This window comes from Argopecten irradians, chromosome 16 (genome assembly GCF_041381155.1).
Source record: "Argopecten irradians isolate NY chromosome 16, Ai_NY, whole genome shotgun sequence".
Taxonomy (NCBI): domain Eukaryota; kingdom Metazoa; phylum Mollusca; class Bivalvia; order Pectinida; family Pectinidae; genus Argopecten; species Argopecten irradians.
Window position 1 is genome coordinate 22660182 of NC_091149.1, and position 19708 is coordinate 22679889.

Here is a 19708-nt window from a genome sequence, read left to right on the forward strand (position 1 = left end):
TGGTGATATATTGACATTACCACACATTGCTATCTACCTGAAAGGTTAATGAGTTCATCATTGGTGGTGATATATTGACATTATCACACATTCCTATCTACCTGAAAGGATAATGAGTTCATCATTGGTGGTGATATATTGACATTACCACACATTGCTATCTACCTGAAAGGATAATGAGTTCATCATTGGTGGTGATATATTGACATTACCACACATCACTATCAACCTGCGGGGTAAATGAGTTCATTATTGGTGGTGATATATTGACATTACCACACATCACTATCTACCTGGAAGGATAATGAGTTCATCATTAGTGGTGATATATTGACATTACCACACATTGCTATCAACCTGAAAGGATAATGAGTTCATCATTGGTGGTGATATATTGACATTACCACACATTGCTATCTACCTGAAAGGATAATGAGTTCATCATTGGTGGTGATATATTGACATTACCACACATTGCTATCTACCTGAAAGGTTAATGAGTTCATCATTGGTGGTGATATATTGACATTACCACACATTGATTTGCTATCTACCTGATAAGATCATGAGTTCATCATTGGTGGTGATATATTGACATTACCACACATTGCTATCTACCTGAAAGGATAATGAGTTCATCATTGGTGGTGATATATTGACATTACCACACATTGCTATCTACCTGAAAGGTTAATGAGTTCATCATTGGTGGTGATATATTGACATTACCACACATTGCTATCTACCTGATAAGATCATGAGTTCATCATTGGTGGTGATACATTGACATTACCACACATTGCTATCTACCTGAAAGGATAATGAGTTCATCATTGGTGGTGATATATTGACATTACCACACATTGCTATCTACCTGAAAGGTTAATGAGTTCATCATTGGTGGTGATATATTGACATTACCACACATTGCTATCTACCTGAAAGGATAATGAGTTCATCATTGGTGGTGATATATTGACATTACCACACATTGCTATCTACCTGAAAGGTTAATGAGTTCATCATTGGTGGTGATATATTGACATTACCACACATTGCTATCTACCTGAAAGGGGATATAGGTCTAGTGATTTTTGCCATAAGAAGTTGTCATGTAACTGTTAAACAATTAGAAATCTATACTTCGGAGATTCTGTGCTGTCACTCATCTTGTTCCACGTTTCCCAGTTTATTTTAGGGTAGTTAAAGTCAGCCATCATGGCCTATTATTTAGTTTATTCAGAGATTTAGATTCTTATCGAATCATATTTTATATTTTTAACTTGAAGTAACCTAGGCCTAAAATTGAAACTTTTCAATGGTGGTAATGGTCACGCGTCGCCCAACGTCCTTGGTTTATTTTACTTACCGAAAGTTTGTCGGTCATGATTTTACCTTCAATTCACATGTGTGATTATCTTTTTTGAGTCTCAAATACGAAAAAGAAAAGAAAAAACAACAACAACAACATCGAAATTTAGAAACAAGGGAAGTAACTACGTTTCTGAACTATGAACGATAACTCTGGCCAGATCGACGGTTTCCGGCCTGCCGACAGTAACACAAAGTTCAGTTTATCCGGATGATTTAATTAAGGTAAGATTATGTAATATGTAAACATAATGTGAACTAGTAGGTGCAAATTGTCCTTGAACTATGGTACGCAGGCGCAGTAGTAAAGGTAAGCTTAATAGCTTATAAGCGCATGTTGTGACGACGAGATTGAAAGTGAAAGTAGAAGTTAAAACTTGGATCAGGACCCCATTCGGATCACGGATTAGAAATAATGCTCTTTTTACCACATGCACATTTTACCTGAAAAATGAACTTGCATGAAGTCATAACCATACACTTCCGGTATATTTAAACAAAATTTTAAAATAGTAATCGACTTTATTATGCTTGATAAAAACACGATATGTGAAAGATCAGTGGCAAAATTTGCTATAGAAAGAAAAAATGTTGTTTTGGTGATCCTGTATCTGTATCTGTTACGCCGCTATATCCCAAGACTGGTAATTTTGCGGCGGGTGAGAGAGAGCGCAGGAGGTGGTTAGTAGCGCGTTTAGAGTGCTGATCTGAATGCCTCGATACTCAGCCTCCCGGCCCGCTGCAATGAACTACACTATTTTCCAGGTGGTTCCAATCTAGTCCGCTAAACCTGCCTATATTATTAGGCTTTTTTTTTTAATTTTTTTTTTTTTTTTGCCTAATATATAGTCAGCTCGCGGTACCTCTTAAAAATGTGAAATCGTAGGCCAGATTTGGCCTACGCTACGTCAGTGGTATATTTCTAATATATCGTCCATGCAATGCCGGGAAAACATACACATACCTATATATTGGGATCTTATGTACTCCACTGCCCCCATGTTACATCCCATTTATGAAATTAAACAACTCTGCACAATGAAATACTTCCGAGACCCTTCTATTTCACAGATTTGTAATGGCCGCCGTATACACATTTAGTAGAGCAAACGGCAGCCAATCAACTTCGCTTCCGGTTTTATTTTTAAAAAACCACGTGTAGTTGAAAGATAAACAAAATTCAACTGTGTATATGCTACATGTATATGCAACGTGAATATCGCGAAAGTGATGCGGTACCAGCAATAGTCGTGTTCAATTTGAATATTTGACAACATGTCGTGTATGTCGACTATAATTTCACTATAAAAACTCTAACTGGCTAGCATTTTGTTTATCTTTCAACTACACGTGGTTTTTTAAAAATAAAACCGGAAGCGAAGTTGATTGGCTGCCGTTTGCTCTACTAAATGTGTATACGGCGGCCATTACAAATCTGTGAAATAGAAGGGTCTCGGAAGTATTTCATTGTGCAGAGTTGTTTAATTTCATAAATGGGATGTAACATGGGGGCAGTGGAGTACATAAGATCCCAATATATAGGTATGTGTATGTTTTCCCGGCATTGCATGGACGATATATTAGAAATATACCACTGACGTAGCGTAGGCCAAATCTGGCCTACGATTTCACATTTTTAAGAGGTACCGCGAGCTGACTATATATTAGGCAAAAAAAAAAAAAAAAAAAAATTAAAAAAAAAGCCTAAATAATATAGGCAGGTTTAGCGGACTAGTTCCAATCTAGTATAGTTCTAGTGAAGAATAAGTTCTTGTATTGGTCAGTCTTTGGCGATTTAACTCTGAAGCCTCTGTCGTTGTTACATATTGATCTTTGAACGATGTTGATGGAATTAAAGTCACATAGGTTCTTAGCAGTAATTTATGTCTTCCCTGTTTTTTTGGTAGAAGGTAATCTGATGGAGTTATAGCTGGCACTAACCCCTCCACGACCCTGTATAGATATACGAGTCTGTTGTGTCGACGTCTGACCTCTAATGGTGGTAGGTCCAGATTGTTCAGCATTGTTGTTACACAGCCTGTGTTGTTGGATCTATAGTCTCCTGTGATGAATCTTGCTGCACGGTGCTGTATACGCTCTAGGGTATTGATGTCGTTGTGGTAATATGCATATGGGTCCCATACTATTGATCCGTACTCTAATATTGGTCTTACTAATCCAACATATGCGCCATACATCCCTAATAGATTGTGGACAGTGCGGCTGTAGGTTACTTCTTAAGAAGCGGAGGGTGGAGTATTAGAATCTTTTGGATATGTTGTCTATATGTTGGTTGATGCCATTTTCATAGACCTGTCCTCCAACAGAGATGGTATAACCTATAGTCGGGATTTGATGCGCACCGGATTGAAGGGATGGTATTGTTCCAAGTTGTGTAACGCATGTGGGTCGGTCTTTTGTTATATACTTCTAGGACTGTAGCTAATTTCTTAGCGTTTTAAAACTTCTTACACCATGTGTTGGCCCAGTTTTAAGGTGTTTTTAAGGTCTTGTAGGATGTACCATGGTTCGGTGTTGCGATCTCTTATCTTCACTATAAATGTAGGCGCAGTTTGTCTGCAACAAGGCGGGTTGTGAATTGAGGACACAATCAGGGAGGTCGTTGATATGACATAGAAACAATATTGGTCCTAGTACGCGTAACCCTAAGGGGGGACCCTGAGGTCCACAGACACTGATTGGTTTGGACTCCTTCAAGGACTACTTGCATAGATCTTGCAGTTAGAAAGTGGGGGTAGCCATTAAGTGGAATTGGCCCATCTATTCCATAAGATGTCAGTTTGTTTAGCAGTTTCTTGTGTGGAACGGTGTCGAACGCTTTGGAAAAAATCAAGGATGGCACAGTTCTGTTTGCATATTATTATCAGCGTATGTGAGTGCAGTAGGTCTTCGATGGTGTGACGATGAGTTGTGATTAACATGAATTACCACGCTCCTGAAGAGCCGTGATTGAGGTTGGTAAGTATGTTATTGTTCTCTAGGTGGTACATGAGATGGCGGCAGATGATGTGTTCAAGATTTTGCATGAGACGCAGGTAAAGGATATGGGTCTGTAGTTTTCCTGTATGAAAAGTTCCACCTGTAAAATCTGGCGTCAACGAGACGTCAGTTTTTACTGAATTCCAGGTGGACTAATTTTACGCCTCCCTTATACTATTTCTATACTATGAGGCGGATATGACACGGAAACCCGGCGTCATTGAGAAGTCATTTTGTCATTCCAGGCGTCATTTTTCGTTAGATTCCAGGCGTCAGTGTTAGAATGAGGCGTCATTTTTTTCTCCATTCCAGACGTCATTTTTCATTAGATTCCGGGCGTCATTTTCAGCTGAGGCGTCATTTTGTCAATTCCAGGCGTAATTTTTTCGTTAAATTCTGGGCGTCATTTTGCAACTGAGGCGTCATTTTCCTCTATTCCAGGCGTCATTTTTCGTTAAATTCCAGGCGTCATTTTGTGACTGAGGCGTCATTTTCCTCCATTCCAGGCGTCATTTTTTGTTTTATTCCGGGCGTCATTGTGGGACTGCTGACGTCATTCCAGGTGTCAATCATTTTAGAAATCCAGGCATTATTTAGAGATTCTGAAAGATTCAAGGCACCATTTTCTGTATTTTTTTAGTGGGTTTCTTCAGTATAATGAACAAATTCCTTGAGTAGTTCAACAGTGGGATGTATCTGATTATACATGTGAACATACATTGTATTTTCGTAACTTTGACCAATTGGTTTAAATTTTCTTTCTAAACGTTTTCTTTAGGACTGTTAAAAATATTTTTGGAAAACAAATAAAAATTAACATTTTACTTACCAAAAACAAGCACAATAATGTCATATGGTATATTTTCCCTTATTTCCTGTTTTTTCCATGGGATTTCAACTGGCTTGATCTCCCTTTTCAAATTTCCCAACAAGCTTTAGCTTCTTGCTTCTTTCCCCCACCACAGAAAGATTAGCTAGCATCTTCTTCCAAGAAAATACAGACAAACATTTTTGTCATTATATGGGTAATATATTCCTGTAAAAATCCAGCACTTCACAGATTTGGTAGAAAAATAATACAGATATATAATCCAAGTAAAGGTGTGTAGCAGTTACCAGTTTTGTAAAACCAACTCTTTGTGAGATTTCTAACAGTTCAGTGGCATGGGTCAGGGAAGGGAGTGTGGGCGTGGGGTGCCCGACAGGGAAACCAGGCCAATGCTTTTAGAAATAGTTTTATTTTATGCATCATTCTTTGCTGATATTTGACAATCAATATCATTTAAATGTGGTGCATTAGATAGTGTTACACTAGGGAAAAACATATCCGGCCCTATAACCAATAAACCATAGATTTAATCCCTAAAAACCCATTGGTTCCCCTAGCTAAGGGCATGTTGACCCCTGGGTTGCTGAGACTGGACTGTTCGTGCTGACTCATGATAAATGTACTGTGCATAGCACTCCTTAGTCTTGACCTAGCTGTAGACATTTCTACATGCTGGGCATAGCTATATACTGTTCATGTATAACACTTTATGGAATTAAGAGTTTACAGAGAATTAGATTATCTAAATCTCTGATTGCATATTATGTTTATTTCTCTGGTTGGATCAAATAGAGGGAAAGACATAATGTATATATCTGTAAGTTTCCCAACAAACTTGAACTTTAGATTAGATGTTGTTAGTCAACCCCAGTAATACATGTAAATTCATATATAAATCTTGATATTCCATAGTGTCAATTAAAATTGAGGTTTATGCAATTTCATTATGTTGCTTGGTTTAATATTTCTGAGAATAAGATCTTTTACATTACACTTGATACCTTGCAATTCTCAAGTGATATGTTTACTAATTTCGCCTTTAACATTTTATTATTGTGTCTGTTGCATGAAAAACTTGTTGAAGAAAGGTTTTGGTGAGTTTGAAATGATTAATCTTTCTAAAATGATACCAGTCACTTAAAGTAGATCAGTCATCCAAGTCCAAGTTCAAAAATACTTCATATTTTAGAAGCTCACTGAGAAGTTAAATGCCCTCTCAACAAGTTTAGAAAAACTACAAAGAAATATGACGCCTCTGTCCCTTCTTACATTATAAAAAAATGCTGTCTCCTCCTAGAAAATTCCGCCTATTCCTTGAATATGACGCCCATCACATAAAAATGACGCCTCATACAAGAAAATTCAGCCTTCATCTTGAATATGACGTCTTCTTCTGAAATATGACGCCCGCTTCACATTAAAAATGACGCCTCCTTCCAGGAAATGACGCTTTTTCCTTGAATATGACGCCCATCACATGAAAAATGACGCTCCAATGAGTAGGTAGCACTGAGCAGGAATTTTGGCTACATGACGCCTCCTGCTCAATACCGCCTGGAATTTTCAATTTACAAGCGGTTTCCACCCCACTGACGCCATAATGACAGGCGTCATCCGCCTGAAATTTTCATACAGGTTCAGCCAGGTGTTTATCTCCCTTCTTGTAGACGCTAGTGATGTTTGCCTTAAGAAAGTCTGTTGGTAATTTGCCGGAGTCCAGGGATATCTGGAAGATGGCACTGAGCCCGAATGGGGTCCTACGTCCTTATGTAGATCTAGACAATATTTTGCATAAACTTAAGGCCAAAAAATATGTCTGTTTAGGGTTTAATTTTGGTAAAAATTTTAAACTGATCATAACTGAAGTGCTAAAACAAACTCAGCATATTTCATTTAGACTAGTGATTAAATAGTCGGACTAGTGATTTTTTTTTTTTTTTTTACTAGTCCAAATGACTAGCAGCGAAAAATGTTAACGTCACAGACTGAAAAACAGCTGTGATGACGTTGCTCTGAACAACGGGCTGAAGATTTCAGACAGATGGTCCTCGTGCGGGGAATGGAGTGGAGGCAGGGTATGATTATTCGTTCTAACTGAAAAAGTGACTGGCCTACCGACCCTACTGGTATTTTTTTGCCAATGTAACCCTAAACAGACCTTTTTTTGTTCTAATAAAGTGCAATTGTTCTCAATATGGATCAAGTTCATATTTAAAGATGCTCCACTGCCAACAGAGCATAATAATGACATTCATCATTAAAACAATGATTGATGTTTAATCATGTATATATATGTCTAATTAACACAAAAAATAGTATAAGATAATTTATTTTGTCTTTGGGGCATGCACGTGAGTCAGTACTTCATTCCATATAGGATATAGTGCCACAATTTTTTTTTCAGGATGCAATTAATTACCAGTATATTTCATATTTTTAACTTGAAGCTCAAACTTTTCAATGCTGGTAATGGTGTGAATTAAGCAACTTTTGTAACTGAAGAAAAATACTAAATCGTCTGCTCCTGTTTTTGATAGTAAAAAAATACCAATTGTCAGCGGTGGAGCATCTTAAGATTTTACTAGACATGACTGATACATTTTTTTAGGCATTTGGTTACAAAAATTACATTTGTGTGTGTGCATACATAATTTAGGATCTATATATACCAGTTCAGTACATATGTACTAAATGTATTTGGTATGGAGAGTCAGTAGAGTCGTATATTTGCACAATGGATAATAATCTTGGTCAAGGCACTCGACAAGTGTATTTTTTCTGCTTTTCAACATTTGCACCCATCTACATTAAAGGGACAATTTACTCAGGCTAATTCTTTTACATAACCACAAAGTAAAATTGGCATAAATGCATAGTTTTATATTTCTTATGAAACATATAACATAAAATATTGACAAATTTCATGTCATTGTTTAGTTTTTAATTGATACCGTTGTAATAACAAATCGTTGATCAGTATGATTAAGCAGGTACAATATGTACGCTGTACCCATACCCGAGCCAAAGTCAAGAACGCTAAACAAATGAACTACATAACCACTGAAGAGGTGATAAAATGATTTTTTAGGCAAGACCATTCACCTAATAAGGTAAACACACTACTGTCAGAGCGATTTGAGCAGTTCTAGACATAAGCTGCTTTACTCTACGAGCAAGGGACAGGGTTCGGCATACAATATGTTTGACCACAATGTGTAATGGCGGACAGCGAGCGAGTTTGAACATTTCACAAGCGTTCCATCACCATGGGCTTTTCTGGCATATCACAGTAAAACCGACTGATCTAATTTCCATTAGAACTGGGTTTTTTTCCGATATATGTACAGATTTTAATGATCTCTTAGACTGAATTGTCCCTTTAAGTTAACCAAGAGAAGATGGTTGAGAGTCTAATATTGATATTTTAGGAAAGATCTAGGCTGGCCAGAGTTCATCATATACTCATTGACACATTTTAGATCCATTCTTTAATGTTGTCAAAATCTTATGATTTTATTTCTGAAATTGACTTGGGCAAAGCTCTAAATAATTCTTGCCTGTTGCAATTCTAGCTCTGATTGAATAACAACATCTCAAGTAAATAGCTTCCCCTCATGACTCAATGACAGGCAGTCATGATACACTTGTACATTATTATATGCATACTCACACATAAGGCCAAAAAAACAATGTTTGTTTAGGGTTACATTTGCAAAAAAGATAGGGTTGGTAGGTCAGAATAGTGTCTCTCACTCTGAAGCAATGGCTGAAACCTTAGTCTGAGATCGAAATCCTGACTTTTAAATTTTTTTCGAAGAAAAGTGGGAGAAAAAAATTAGGGTCGGGGGTAAAAAATTAGGGTCAGTCGGGTAACCCTAACAAATTTTTTTTTTGGTCTACATAATGTAATGCTCTCAGCCTCTAACTGTGAAATGATTTGAATATTTATACATGTATAAAAGTACAAACTTTTATGTATGTTTTAACCTTTTAGCTATCTTCTACGTTGTTTTCAGTCTGAACTTTTACTATACGGTTATATATGAAGAAAGCCATGGCTAGTATAGCTACAGGTTTGACCAGCACGGTCAAGTTAAATGATGGAGTCACCATGCCCTTATTTGGTCTTGGGCTGTACTTGTCAGAGTCTGGACAAGGCGGACAGGCCGAGCGGGGGCAGTCACTCATGCTTTGTCGAAGGGATACAAACTACTGGACACAGCGGAATTCTATGGGTAATGTTACTTGTCTCTGCGTAAGAGTAATTGCTAGTACATTGTATAGGGTTTTTTGATACCTTCATTCAACAATGAATTTTTTATCTCTGAGCCTGCATAAAATATATGAAGTTTCACAAACATTCTTAAATCTCTTGGCTTATATATATTTAGTGATTAATTTTTAATCTTAAAATTTCCCATAGTTAAGGAAGTTTTCTTAACTTGAGTTTTTTCCCTATAGTAAACTTTTGTATTGCTTTCCTATTCAAAATTTTAAGTGAAGAAATGTCTGGATTTTTGCATGAAATTGGGGCCTGGTTTGGGAACTAAAATGCCACATAGCTGGCTAGCTAGATAGATAGATTTCTTTATTTCCTCTGGTTAGAGATTTACATCAATCATATCTTTTGTTTACATCAAATCAAAACAACAAAGTATATACACAATCATAGAAGAGTGTTCATCTCTGCAATCATTGCAGGCACCAGATCAGCAATATTTACCATCATTATAAAGCCCACTTTTCTTGGTCCAAGAATATGTCTTTTGAACTTCCAAGTATAAAATTGCATTGTCTTTCGTCTGTTAAATGGTCGAATTTTACGTAATCCGATACGTCTAATACGTTTACTAAAAACTCTAATAAATTAATAATGTATCGCGACTTTTGAATATTGCCAGACACTGGACTGGAAAATGAACCGTTATATTAGCAATTTCTTTCTTACATATTTAAAATGTCATCATGTTTTTCTCATGACGATATGATAATTTTACCAGTTCGGCAAGCTTCCATGTATATTTCGGTTAATCTAGACTCAGTAGTCACAGCGGGTTAGGACCATGAGTGTAGTGAATTGAATTGTATGTCTGTAGTCTTTTAGAAGATACAATAGCGTCTTGCCAGTTTTTAGCTCACCTTATCCAAAGGGCCAGTGAGCTTAAGTCATGGCGCGACATCTGTCGTCCGTCCGTCAACATTTCCTTTAAATCGCTACTAGTCATAGAGTTCTGCATGGATTGTAACCAAATTTGCCCACAAACATTCTTGGGTGAAGAGGAACAGAACTTGTATAAATTTTGGCTCTGTGACCCCCCCAGGGGCAGGAGGGGCAGGGCCCAATAGGGGAAATAGAGGCAAATCCTATAAATCACTACTTGTCCTAGAGTTCTGCATGGATTTTAACCAAATTTCGCCATAAACATCCCTTGGGGGAAGGGGAACAGAACTAGTATAAATTTTGGCTCTGACCCCCTGGGGGCAGGAGGGACGGGGCTCTATAAATGGCTAAATGTCCTAGAGTTCTGCATGGATTGTGACCAAATTTGGCCACAAACATCCTTGGGGGAAGGGGAACAGAACTTGTATAGATTTTGGCTCTGACCCTCTGGGGGTAGGAGGGATGGGCCCAATGGGGGAATTAGAGGTAAATATTCAAATTCTTTCAGAAAAGAAACAATGAACCTGTATTCAGAACATTACTTGCCATTACAAACCAGGTGAGCGATACTGGCCCTCTGGGCCTCTTGTTATAATATAAATTCTCGACTGTTTTTCTACAAAAGATGTCTAGTAATTTTCTCCTGTGTAATATTTTGACATATGTCACTAGTGTAATATCACCTGGAGCGAATTTCATTGGCTGGGAATTCATTGTGATGTCATGACAGAAACAATTAAATGACATTAGGAAAGATTATGCAATGTCAGAATTTCAAGGACAGCATCACTAAATGGCATCACTGCTAGATCATCACAAGTGAGATTCTTCGAAATGTATGCCGTAGTTATGTGATAATTATCTTAAATTTGTGTTATTTTCATTTGAGATTTTATGAAACTTGTCTCAAAGTTTTAATTTTTGCTCGCTAAGGCTTGCAAAAAAAAAAACTTGGAAGTCTCATTTCATTAATTCTCATATGAAATGAACACTTGCTGAATAATCTATGTATATGTAATTTTCAGTAATGAGGCAGACGTAGGGAGAGGAATAAAGAGCGGTGCTGTTAAGAGAGAGGATGTGTTTGTTGTCACAAAACTCTGGGAAAATGGCTACGATCGATGCAAGAAAATCTTCAACAAAAGCATCAACATGTAAGTAAAAATAATAAGCAGCAGACTTACTCCCCTTCATTTCACTCAAATACAATACAGACAGATGTATCAGAGTTACTCTCCTCCCGAAGGGTCAGGATGACCTTTAGTCATCATGTTTCATCTGTTGTCGTCCACTGTGCGCCGTCCACTGGCTGTCGTGCATTAACTTTTCACATTTGAACTTTGAAGTTCTACTTGTGTGAATTAGCTGAAACTTGCATGCAATGATCCTGACATGGTCCCGACAAAGTGTTGTTATTTTTCATGTTGATCCAAAATTCAAGATGGCTGTCATAGCTACCATCTTGAAAACACATTTTGAACTTCTTCTCAAGTTTTACCGGTACTATTTGGCTGAAACTTGCTTGAAATGATCCTGACATGGTCCCGTCAAAGTGTTGTTACATCTGTGGTTGATCCCAAATCGAAGTACATGTATGCTACAATGTCACTATATCTAAAAAATTTCCTATGTGATTATTGCCAAGGTAGTCAGATGACCGTTTAGTCCCTTGTGCCTCTTGTTGTTGTTGTGGAAAAGGAGCAGGTCGGTGTGGTTTTTACGTAGTGTTAAATATGATCTCTGTCACTCAACTGACAGAGCATGCTTCTTCATACTTGCCAACTTTTCAAAATTCTCATGGGGGAGAAAGTGCGTGAAGACATTCTTTGGCTCAGTCGGTAGAGCCGTAGATTTCCATGTCGGAGATTGGGTTCGATTCCTTGTCGGGGTATTCGACAGGAATGTATATTTTCCCTGTTCTTCTACTTTGACGCCCAACTAAATAACCCATGGAAGGTGGTTTAAGAGTCTCTGGTTAAGATTTAGGAAATCTCAAGAAAAAAACGGGAGTAGTGTAAAAGGAGCAGGTCGGTGTGGTTTGTACATAGTGTTAAATACGGTCTCTGTCACTCATCTGACGGTGCATGCCTCTTTGGCTCAGTCGGTAGAGCCATTGATTTCCACGTCGGAGACCTGGATTCGATTCCTGGTCTGGGCACCCAATAGGAATGTGTATTTTCCCTGTTCTTCTACAGTAGGTTAAATAAAGGCTATATTGACCTATATCTGATACATGTACCTGTGTGTTGTAGGTAAGATATAGGCTATGTAGCCCAATATCTGATACACTGTGTGTCTTAGGTTAGATATAGGCTATATTGACCTATATCTGATACATGTACCTGTGTGTTGTAGGTACGATATAGGCTATGTAGCCCAATATCTGATACACTGTGTGTCTTAGTTTAGATATAGGCTATGTAGCCCAATATCTGATACACTGTGTGTCTTAGGTTAGATATAGGCTATGTTGACCTATATATGATACACTGTGTGTTGTAGGTTAGATATAGGCTATGTTGACCTGTATCTGATTCACTGTGTGTTGTAGGTTAGATATAGGCTATGTTGACCTATATATGATACACTGTGTTATGTAGGTTAGATTTAGGTTATGTTGACCTATATATGATACACTGTGTGTTGTAAGTTAGATATAGGCTATGTTGACCTGTATCTGATACACTGTGTGTTGTAGGTTAGATATAGGCTATGTTGACCTATATCTGATACACTGTGTATTGTAGGTTAGATATAGGCTATGTTGACCTATATATGATACACTGTGTGTTGTAGGTTAGATATAGGCTATGTTGACCTATATATGATACACTGTGTGTTGTAGGTTAGATTTAGGTTATGTTGACCTATATCTGATACACTGTGTGTTGTAGGTTAGATATAGGCTATTTTGACCTGTATCTGATACACTGTGTGTTGTAGGTTAGATATAGGTTATGTTGACCTATATCCGATACACTGTGTGTTGTAGATTATATATAGGCTATGTTGACCTATATCTGATACACTGTGTGTTGTAGGTTAGATATAGGCTATGTTGACCTGTATCTGATACACTGTGTGTTGTAGGTTAGATATAGGTTATGTTGACCTATATCCGATACACTGTGTGTTGTAGATTATATATAGGCTATGTTGACCTATATCTGATACACTGTGTGTTGTAGGTTAGATTTAGGTTATGTTGACCTATATCTGATACACTGTGTGTTGTAGGTTAGATATAGGCTATGTTGACCTGTATCTGATACACTGTGTGTTGTAGGTTAGATATAGGTTATGTTGACCTATATCCGATACACTGTGTGTTGTAGATTATATATAGGCTATGTTGACCTATATCTGATACACTGTGTGTTGTAGGTTAGATATAGGCTATGTTGACCTATATCTGATACATTCCCCATCCAGTGGTAAATGCGTGGAGACTTACAAAGCCATGCTGGAACTCAAACAGGAAGGACTTGTCAGGTATGTAGATTTGTCGTTATTATCACTGTCGTTTTAGCATCCTTGATATTCCATGGGTTATTATCAATTTATCACTGTATTTTTAGCATCCTTGATATTCCATGGGTTATTATCACTGTCGTTTTAGCATCCTTGATATTCCATGGGTTATTATCACTGTCGTTTTAGTCACCACTGGACTAATTTATAGTGATACTGAAAGCATTTTATGAGAAAAAAACCAACCAATCACAGTAAATCCTTTTGAATAATTGTGGATAGTGAAGACCTGTTTGAAATCCATAAATATATAGTATACCATTATTTTTTATGTATATCAAAGGACCAAACTACCTATCTCATCTGTTATACATAGAGCCTTCACGTTTCTGTGACATAGGCCAGGGTGGATATACCAACAGTGGTAGTTTAACTTCGGAATATCGAAGATGATTACAGAGTTATTTTCCCTTGCTGGTAGGTATTGATTGTGACGTCATTATTTCGTGACTAATACAACTCCTTTTCTTTTCACATGTCATGATCTATACCTAATCACAAAAACACATATTCCTGTAATTTGCAGATATGGTATAGATTTAAAGAGTAATAATATTGTATCTGTAGTCACCTTTCACTAAATTAAATGTGTAATGAGTGGCAGTGTATCATACTTATACAATGTAGACCTAATTGTCTGGATGTGATACAGGTCTGTGGGCGTGTCTAACTTCGGAGTTCACCATCTAGAAGGGTTGAGGGAGGCGGGACTTCCGACCCCATCTGTGAATCAAATTGAACTTCACCCCTGGCAACAGAAGACTGAGATCGTCAACTACTGCAGACAAAACGGAATCACAGTCATGGGTTACTCACCCTTAACTAAGGGGAAGAAACTCCAGGACAAAACTTTGGTGGAAATTGCAAAAAGGTGTTAAAGTGTTAAATGATCCTTTATTGGAGATTTCATACTTTTGACTCATCCATCCCTAAAAATTCATGATGAACTGTTCCATCTTTTGAATCAGAAGAGTTCGACTCTGTCTACAGGGGTGGTTGAGTTAATTCTGGATAGAGAGCATGATATTAATGTTGTAAACCATCAGGGCTTTCGTGTTATTGTGTTTATCCCATAACACGAAAGTCAATATCGATCCACTGGTCAGCTCAATCTGATTAAAATACAGATCTTTATAACCACTCCGTTATATAAAGGATCTGACAATATCCCATAGGGGGTCACGTTCAGATGACCTTTATACCACGTGGTCTTCATATAAGATACATTTTCAACACCTTGTCACATCCATTGAAAACGATATTTCGTCCCAGTATACATAAACAACTAGCTTTATTGTGCTCTTTGGGTGAGATAACTACGTAAACCAAAATAATTCTGACAGTTTTTTCAAACTATTTCGTCCCTGAAATTCTCTGTCAAAATTTTGCAAGTAGCAATTTGATTGGCCTTTTCCAAAGGTCACCTGGACATGACCCCCAAAGGGATTTTCTCAGATCCTCTTATCAAACGTAGTGATAATAAGGATCTGTATTTTAATCAGATTGCTGGTCAGCTACTTCTGTCATTTTTATTTGTTTAATTTGAATAGTATTTTTTTTTCTCTTCAAAAGTAGTAACCAAGCGGAACAAAAAAAAAGAAAACTTTCACTTGGTCAGAAAAACTCTTTGATATTGTTAATAGTATTGTTTAAGATAATTTACGTTGATATTTTACATTATCCAAGCAAACTTATCTAATCTATAATAACCGCTAAACGGGAGAGAGAAAAACATCACTATAGACAGGCTGCCTTTATAGATATTTTTTAGGCTTTTGTCCCAGTCATCCAGACAAGTTCAAAATGTAACAGTAATGTGTAATTGTAGGCCTAATTACATGTATTCACATGTATGTAACATGTATGTACATGTACATGTATATGGAAAAATAATAGTAAAGAATGTAAACTTTAAAATAAGTGGTTGTTTTACACATGTAAGATTTACTTAATATTTTATTCAGAATAAATGTAAATTTTGATATGTTTTGAAATAAGGAGATCTATATCATGGTGAGATCATATCAGAATTTAAAAAAGAAAACTTATTATTACAGACACAACAAATCACCGGCCCAGATTTTGATCCGATGGTCAGTGGAGCAAGGCTTTATAACGATACCTAAGTCGTCAGATCCGAGTCGGATAGAACAGAACACTGAAGTGTTTTCCTGGAGTCTGGACAAGGATGATCTCAAAACTTTGGTACGTACAGTGATGGACAAATACACAGCAGGTTTTGTTTTTTGTGTCACGTTTACTGTATACATTTCGAGTGTGTAAGATTTCATGATTCACTGTTAGGAACTTATACACAGGAGTTTGAAACTCCTTGGCCCTGCAGGTAGGGCGTAAGAATCGTACCTGCTGCCCCTATTGCATGATCGTAAAAAGCGACTAAATTTAGGATCTTATCTTTTCTCTTCTTCCTAACTGACTTTATCTTTCCTAATGCCTCCCTTAGCACCGCCTCACTTTTGGCCTTGAGTTGAGCGTTGGCCCCTGTGAGAAAGGCTCTGGGTTCTGTCCCCTGGCCGAGACACACCAAAGTCTATAAAAGTGATAGTTTCTGCTCCTGCTTAGCGCTCAGCACACAGGGAGTGGGACGACTGGTTCTCCTGTTGTCAGTATAATGTGACCAGGTGGGGTGTGTTGCTTGGTGTCTTCGGCAGCATGCTTCCGTGATATAGCACTATAAAAAGGGCAACAGTTCCATTATACAAGAAGACACAACATAAATATACCGCAGTCTCCCAAAACAAGCACCTCTCACAACATACACACAACACACCACATACATGGGAGGCCGTCCTTAAATGCTGTTTTAGCTGTTAATAGGACGTTAATTAATCAAACAAACAAAATTGAAACTCCTGGGTCGTTTACTTGATAGGTGTGCCATGTAAATCCATAACTTTTGAAAAATTTTGCAAGGTATCAAATTTCTTGAATTTGGTGGAATCTGCGAATCTAACGAAATAAAAATCCCTGCGAATATTAGAAACTATACCGTACTTCATCCTGGATATCCCACTCTCATTATATCCACCCCTGGACTATGTCATAGCACAACTGAAGCATTTCAGGTGAAAAACCCCCTGACCTATCACAGCTAGGCCTACAGTGTACCTGGGAAGATTTACAGAGAACAACGTTTATGTTAGTGGATTCTTTTGACTTACTACAAAGGACCTAACTACCTGTCACTTAGAGCCTTCAGTTTTGCTATGGCATATTCCAGGGGTGAATATTACGACAATTAGCTTTTCTGACTACCAAATTTTTTGCTTAAATAATAGGCACTTTTTCCATATATTTTTAAGTGCATACTACACACATACAAACCCTGGCCAGGCTCTGGGTTATGATCCTACAAGTCCTAGTGTTTAGCAACATTTTGTATATATGTCCTTTATTGGCTACTGGACTTCTCACCAATTACAACAAAAGATATATCTGTTTTTCAATATTCATAGTTACTGGTGTCTTTTAGTATTTTATATGAAACATTCACTTTTTAATTTTGTTCTCTTCAGAATGAGATGCCAGACTGGTCCTGTACTTGGAATCCATGTAAAAGTGCCTGGCAGGGATAAATGGAGGAATGTATTCATATTTATATAAGTACAATTAGCACCTATATTACCAGTGCGGGCTTAATCAGATATATAGTATTTGTTAGACACAACTTTTATTTATCAATTACATATCTTTAAGTGTTTATAAGGTTTTAAACACAATCTGAACACTACCAATTCAGCTATCTGGTCGCTGATAATCAGCCCAGTTCAATTCTGTCAGAACTGTATAGTAAACCTGTATAATCCAGAAACCTGGCTGTAGCGACCAAATATACTGCTCACAGTGACATCTGGTTTTAAAAAAGTTACTAGTATACTGTTTTGTGTATGTGTTCACATTTAATTTTACTGTTAAACGGTTGTCAATATACATACCTTATAAAAATAAAAATAAAGTACTTTACTTTAATTGGTTTTGGTTGTATTCCTACAAAAGAACAATATATGACTGTTTTTGTGTATATGGTTTGGCTAGTTGCACCATTTTTAAAAGTAATTATTTCACTCCTGATTATTTGTAAATCCTGACTGACCTGATTTTGACACAGGCCTATTACATGTAGGAAATTGCAAGGGCTCATCTGAAAAAAATATAAAATCACCAGATCTGTGATTAATTTATAAACTAACAACTACATGTACATCCAACCAGTCAAACGGTATAAACGGAAACGCAAAATGGCCTTTCATTTGGTCATCTGACCCAAAGGGTCTGGATGATCGACCTATAGTCATCATGTTTCATCCGTTGTCATCAACCATACACGCCTTGCGCTGTACATTAACCTTTCGCATTTTGAACTTTTTCTCAAGTTCTACCTGTGTGATTTAGCTGAAACTTGCATGAAATGATCTCGACATGGTCCCAACCTAGTGTTATTATTTTTCGGGCTGATCCTAAATCAAAGATGGCCACAGTCGCCATCTTGAAAACGCATTATGAACTTCATCTCAAGTTCTACCAGAGATTTTTAGTTGAAACTTACAAGAAATGAACTTGACATGGTCTAAAACAAGCGTTGTTATTATTCAGGTCGATCCAAAATCCAAGATGGCCACCACAGCCGCCATCTTGAAAACACAATTTTTTTTCCCCATAAGAACTGTCCTCCTATGACTCTGACTGGTTATGTCTCCATAACAACAATCCCCCTATGACCCTGACTGGTCACGTCTCCATAACATCTGTCCTCCTATGACCCTGACTGGTTATGCCTCCATAACATCTGTCCTCCTATGACCCTGACTGGTTATGTCTCCATAACAACCGTCCTCCTTTGACCCTGACTGGTCACGTCTCCATAACAATCGTCCCCCATGACCCTGACTGGTTATGTCTCCATAACAACCGTCCTCCTTTGACCCTGACTGGTCACGTCTCCATAACAATCGTCCCCCATGACCCTGACTGGTTATGTCTCCATAACAACCGTCCCTCTATGACCCTGACTGGTTATGTCTCCATAACATCTGTCCTCCTATGACCCTGACTGGTCACGTCTCCTAACAACCGTCCTCCTATGGCACTGACTGGTTATGTCTCCATAACAATCGTCCCCCATGACCCTAACTGGTTATGTCTCCATAACAACTGTCCTCCTTTGACCCTGGCTGGTTATGTCTCCATAACAACTGTCCTCCTATGACCCTGACTGGTCACGTCTCCATAACAACCGTCCTCCTATGGCACTGACTGGTTATGTCTTCATAACAATCGTCCCCCATGACCCTAACTGGTTATGTCTCTATAACAACTGTCCTCCTTTGACCCTGGCTGGTTATGTCTCCATAACAACTGTCCTCCTATGGCCCTGACTGGTTATGTCTCCATAACAACTGTCCTCCTATGGCCCTGACTAGTTATGTCTCCATAACAACTGTCCTCCTATGACCTTACTGATTATGTCTTCATAACAACCGTCCCCTATATAACTATATTCCTTTGACATTTTGACATTAGTCATTATAACAAAATCTCTTAAATAAAACTGAAAAGATTCCCATAAGAACTGTCCTCCTATGACTCTGACTGGTTATGTCTCCATAACAACCATCCCCCTATGACCCTGACTGGTCACGTCTCCATAACATCTGTCCTCCTATGACCCTGACTGGTTATGTCTCCATAACATCTGTCCTCCTATGACCCTGACTGGTTATGTCTCCATAACAACCGTCCTCCTTTGACCCTGACTGGTCACGTCTCCATAACAATCGTCCCCCATGACCCTGACT

At 37.8% G+C, this 19708-nt stretch overlaps 1 protein-coding gene across 1 annotated transcript; it reads left to right on the plus strand.

The window, feature by feature from the left end:
• Positions 1–1690: 1690 nt before the first annotated feature.
• Positions 1691–17882, plus strand: LOC138310206 (glyoxal reductase-like). The gene is given in 9 exon segments (XM_069251324.1): positions 1691–1857; positions 7148–7275; positions 9217–9374; positions 9377–9435; positions 11387–11515; positions 13746–13853; positions 14545–14763; positions 15950–16097; positions 17429–17882. Coding segments are annotated over 7 exon segments (855 nt in total). The 5' UTR covers positions 1691–1857; positions 7148–7275; positions 9217–9242; the 3' UTR covers positions 17489–17882.
• The last annotated feature ends 1826 nt before the right edge of the window (positions 17883–19708 follow it).